This window comes from Chenopodium quinoa, unplaced genomic scaffold, assembly GCF_001683475.1.
Source record: "Chenopodium quinoa cultivar QQ74 unplaced genomic scaffold, ASM168347v1, whole genome shotgun sequence".
Taxonomy (NCBI): domain Eukaryota; kingdom Viridiplantae; phylum Streptophyta; class Magnoliopsida; order Caryophyllales; family Amaranthaceae; genus Chenopodium; species Chenopodium quinoa.
In genome coordinates this window covers 1003963-1009437 of record NW_018743196.1, presented here as the reverse complement: position 1 = coordinate 1009437, position 5475 = coordinate 1003963, and the positions used below count along the sequence as shown (strand labels likewise).

The 5475-nt window shown below is 35.1% G+C and overlaps 2 protein-coding genes across 2 annotated transcripts; both read left to right on the top strand.

The window, feature by feature from the left end:
• LOC110733014 (stachyose synthase-like) lies at nucleotides 1–440 on the top strand. Its single transcript, XM_021913019.1, has one exon. It carries the CDS (start codon nucleotides 12–14, stop codon nucleotides 402–404), a length of 393 nt encoding a protein of 130 aa, XP_021768711.1. The 5' UTR covers nucleotides 1–11; the 3' UTR covers nucleotides 405–440.
• Nucleotides 12–3257, top strand: LOC110733012 (stachyose synthase-like). The gene is made up of 4 exons (XM_021913018.1): nucleotides 12–1508; nucleotides 1635–1812; nucleotides 2012–2379; nucleotides 2576–3257. The coding sequence occupies exons 1-4, from the start codon at nucleotides 510–512 to the stop codon at nucleotides 3140–3142; spliced, it is 2112 nt and encodes a 703-aa protein (XP_021768710.1). The 5' UTR covers nucleotides 12–509; the 3' UTR covers nucleotides 3143–3257.
• Nucleotides 3258–5475: the final 2218 nt, after the last annotated feature.

Below are 5475 nucleotides of genomic sequence, written 5' to 3'. Positions count from 1 at the left end.
TTCTATCATTTATGGCTCCCCCAAATAACCCAATAGTACCAAAACTTAGCCTTACTAGAGCTGATTCTTTAGACCAATATTTCAGCTTATCTGATGATGGAAAATTCAGTGTAAAAGGTGTAACCTTGCTGTCTGAAATCCCTAGCAATGTCTCCTTCACTGAGTTCAACATAATCTGTAACTACTCTGAATCAGATGCTCCTTTTCCTCTCCTTCAACGTGTACAATCCACCTCTCATCGAGGCGGGTTCTTCGGGTTTGAAGTCGAAGAACCCGCTGATAGGGTGATAAACTCCCTAGGAAAATTTCATGACAGAAATTTCCTAAGCATATTTAGGTTCAAGACATGGTGGTCTACTCAATGGGTAGGAAAATGTGGGTCTGATTTACAAATGGAGACTTAATGGGTGTTGCTCGAAATACCCGAGGTTAAGACATTTGCTCTCATTGTGCCCTTGATTGAGGGTGGTTTTAGGGCTGCCCTTAACCCTGGGGATGATGATCATGTAATGCTTTGTGTCGAAAGCGGTTCGAGTAAGGTTAGGGAATCAACCTTTAAGGCCATACCTTATGTTCATGTTTGGGACAACCCTTATAATATAATGAAAGAGGCTTTTAGTGCTATAAGAGTACACCTTAACACATTTAGGGTCTTAGAAGAGAAGGGTACCCCTAGTATTTTAGACAAGTTTGGTTGGTGTACTTGGGATGCTTTTTACTTGTCTGTTGAGCCTAAGGGTGTGTTTCATGGAGTGGATGAGTTTTCTAAAGCCGGTCTTTCGGTCCGGGTTTTGATCATTGATGATGGGTGGCAAAGTGTTAATTGTGATGAGGATGATGATTTACATGAAGATAGGAAGAGTCTTGTTCTTGGTGGGGAGCAAATGACTGCAAGACTACATAGGTTTGAAGAAGGTGACAAGTTTAGGAAATACAAAGGTGGTTTGTTGTTAGGGCCTAATTCTCCACCTTACAATCCTATGAAGCCTAAAATGATCATCTCAAAAGCTATCGAAATCGAGCATGCTGAGAAGGAACGTAAGAGGGCTATTCAATCAGGTGACACTGATTTGTCTAGCCTTGATGACAAGATTCAAATGTTGAAGCAAGAGCTAGACGAGTTGATGGGAGGAGAAAATGAAAACGAACACGAAAATGAAGCAAGTGATCATAATAGTAGTAGTAATGAAGTTGAGGAATATGGTATGAAGGCTTTTACTAAAGATCTTAGGAAAAAGTTTAAGGGCTTGGATGATATTTGGGTATGGCATGCTCTTTGTGGCGCTTGGGGCGGTGTTCGGCCTGAAACAACACATCTTAATGCAAGTGTAATACCTTGTAAATTGTCACCTGGTTTGGCTGGAACAATGGATGATCTTGCTGTTGATAAAATTGTTGAAGGTGGAATTGGACTTGTTCATCCTGATCAAGCTGCTGAATTATATGATTCTATGCATTCCTACCTTGCTAGTGTTGGAATTACTGGTGTTAAAGTTGATGTTATTCAGGTAAGTTTTTTTTACATATTGTATTTTTCTCTAAACTTTTTGTAACATATACTTATATCTCCGTTTTACAATGTTCTTAACATTTCACTTTTTAACGTGTGTTAATTTGCTTTGATATATTTGTAGACACTTGAATATGTATCTGAGCAATTTGGAGGTAGAGTAGAGCTTGCAAAGAAATATTATGATGGATTGTCCAAATCTTTGGAGAAGAACTTCAATGGCACTAACCTTTCATCTAGCATGGAGCAATGCAATGACTTCCTATTGCTTGGAACCAAACAAATATCCATGGGAAGAGTCGGTATGAACATGGCTTCGTCTTTTCATCTAATTAAATTGCCTTACCTAATCTCATATGAACTTATTATTATAATTTATTTGAACTTATTAACGCTTATCTTTAAAAAATTATGTTTCTTGAAACATATCCTAGTGATTCTAAAATTTGTACTAACTTGGTTGATCTTAATGATGTATGATGTTGAAAACATCGAAAATAGGTGATGATTTTTGGTTCCAAGATCCAAATGGAGACCCAAATGGGGTGTTTTGGCTACAAGGTGTACATATGATCCATTGCTCGTATAACAGCTTATGGATGGGTCAGATATTCCACCCTGATTGGGACATGTTTCAAAGTGATCACGTCTGTGCTAAGTTTCATGCTGGCTCTCGCGCCATCTGTGGTGGACCGATCTATGTTAGCGACTCACTAGGAGGTCATGACTTTGATCTCCTTAAGAAGTTGGTTCATCCTGATGGAACCATCCCCAAATGTCAAAACTTTGCTCTGCCAACTAGGGATGTTCTGTTCAAGAACCCTCTCTTTGATCAAGAATCTATTCTTAAGATTTGGAACTTCAACAAGGTATAACATTTTTTTTTTCATAATTGGGTAATCTGAGGTATACTGTTGTACTGTTTAATAATTAGGTATGAGTCCGTTTTATCAGGTCTAGTCATATAAAATCTTATCAGTTTCATATTAAAGGTTACTTAATTTTTTGTACTACTAAGTATTAACCTAAAGATTTTGGGCTAATTCGGGTGTAATTTCTATGAAGTATGGAGCTGTAATTGGAGCATTTAACTGCCAAGGAGCAGGGTGGGACAGGCAGGAAAGAAGGATAAAGGGGTACAAGGAATGTTACAAAACTATGGAAGGTGCAATACATGTGAAGGACATAGAATGGGACCAAACATTGGAAGGTCTAGAAATGGGTTTTGCTGAAGAGTATGTTGTGTACCTTAACCAAGAAGACTCACTCCACTTGGTGACACTCGAATCTGACCCAATCCATGTCGTGCTAGACCCATCATCTTTCGAAATTTTCAGCTTTGTCCCGGTCAAGGTGCTAGGACAAGATGTCAAATTCGCGCCAATTGGTCTAACCAACATGTTCAATAGTGGAGGTACGATCCAAGAACTCGAGTTCATGGACTCGAGTGCTAGGATGAAGATCAAAGGAGAAGGGTGTTTGTTGGCCTATTCAAATGAGGAACCAAAGAAGTGCATTGTGAATGGTGAAGAAGTGGCATTTGAATGGTCTAATGATCAAAACAAGTTGGTGTTTGATTTGTCATGGATTGAAGAGGCTGATGGTGTTTCTGAAGTCATTGTTCAATATTGATGAAAAATTGTATTAATAATAATTCTTTATGTTTTGGTTCTTTTTAGTTTTTGTAATTTGGTTTTGTTCATATTTCATGAGTGAAGATTGTAACGAAAAAAAATATATATGAAAAGGGAATATTTATTGTATTATATATTTTTGACATTGCATAAACTTTTAATTACCTATTGATTGATCTAAATTTCAAGTTTTGATTTTAGTTTGAAACTTAACATCCGATTTCAGTTTGTATCACTCCAAACTCATAAATGTCAATATAAAAAAACTGCGAGTATTACAAGTAAATCTTTCAGGCCAAAGTATTTTCCTCGTGATGCTTGAATCTCCAAATGGATACAAATATCAATATTCATCAAATAATAGTCTTAACTAGTTGTAGAACTTGCAATGAAAATGTCGATTATCGTAGTCTTAGATGTTAAATTGTGCTATACTTCCTATGTCCGAAATTAAGTGTCAGGTCACGTCAATAATGTAATTTGAACTAGTAATGTGACACTGTCATAAAATGTAAATTTGTGATCCAAATTACTTCCGAAAAGATATTAGTTTAATAGTTCTTGCCAAAAAAATACTTGCTTGTATGTTCCGAGAGGATCTTTAGCTAGAATGTTCAAGGACCAACAATCTTTTAAAATATAAAAAACTAAGCACTCAAAGAGTCAAAGCCTTAACTTTAGGATGTCATTGAACCATACTGCAATTAATGTATAATGTCTTTGTGCTAAAGGAAGATCCATGATAGAAAGAGCATATAGAAATGTAGAATGGAGGGTCCTATGTTAACAGATGAAGACTCTAGAGAATGCTAGCTTACAACCATTAGCCGTTTCCCATGATCTTTTGAGCCAACAACTTTGATAAAAGTATGGTTATAAACTATTTACAAGTGCTATAGTATTATTATATATGCAAGATTAGAATATTAACTATTTACAAGTGCTATAGTATTATTATATATTTACAAGATGTAGCATCATGAGACCTCAACCTCAAGTTATATTAACCGATATATCACGAAAGTTCAAAAGATTAGGATGCATGTTCAATGTTATGTTTATCTCTATTTTATGATTTAGTTATTATTTACTTCGTATATACTTAGCTTGCTCGGATTAGATTATAAAAGGTTGTTTTTTGGAACCCACTTATCCCAACCCACAACGCCATAAAGCATAATTTCAAATTCCGAATATGCTAACTGACTTACTCTCAACTTCTCATCAAGTCCATGATGATGAAAGCGATCTAAAAAACTAATAATACATATTTATACATAAGACATACCTTTCTTGCATCCTCTCTTTAAGGCTTATTAGAAGATAACATGTGGATGTGGATAAACCTTGCAACTACCATTTCAACATCTAATTAACTAAACAAGTACCCTGGATTCCTAGCTAAAAGGACTTTGGGCATAGTTGTCAAATAGTAGATCAATCCAACACATTGACTTTTAAGAAGTGGTCAATTACATGAAGAATACTTATAACGTGTTAATTTCCAATTAGCAAGCTATGGTTTCTATGAAGCTTATACTAAATTTGACATATTGTACAATTAACAAGATAATGGTCGGTTTAATATGGCCTACTACTCTTGCTAAAAGACGTGAAGAAATGAACAAAATAATATAATGGTCTTGGACCGACCATATTTATCCACAACTTCTAACTAACTTAACCGCTTCACTAGAAGCAATATCTTAACTAACTAAACCTAAAAACTTTGAAATATATTGATATTGTTATGTTTGACTCTAAAATTATCAATTAGTGTGATAGCTAGTGTCAGATTGTCAATAGTCTTTGTCCATCTATGCATGCACATTCATATTCTTCAAAGTAGTTAAATAGTTAATTAATGATCATAATGATGCAAATTACTTAAAAATATAACATAATACACCATTATATTACTTCGTACATATACAGAGTAATACAGTGACAAGTACAGAGTAATACAGTGACAAGTACAGAGTATTAGACTAATAGAACACACTTTCTTATAAACTACACTAATTAGTTTTATATTGTACGACGTACAGTTTCTTATAACAATTTAAGTTAGCCGATCCCAAGTCATTTTAGGACTGAGGCTTTGCTGTTGTTGATTCTTTAGCTTTTTAAGCCCTGTTCTTTTGAGCTGTATTGTTCTACCCTACTCTAATGAAATATGCTTTGCTCAATTGAAATCTGCTCTGCTTTGCCCGTAAACTCAAAAGAACAGGGCTTTAAGTTTATGAAAGGCCGAATCTTTGCAAGTGATCAATCCAACTATTGTTATACGAACTAATTCAAATAATTATCAGTTTATTAATATATCAGAAA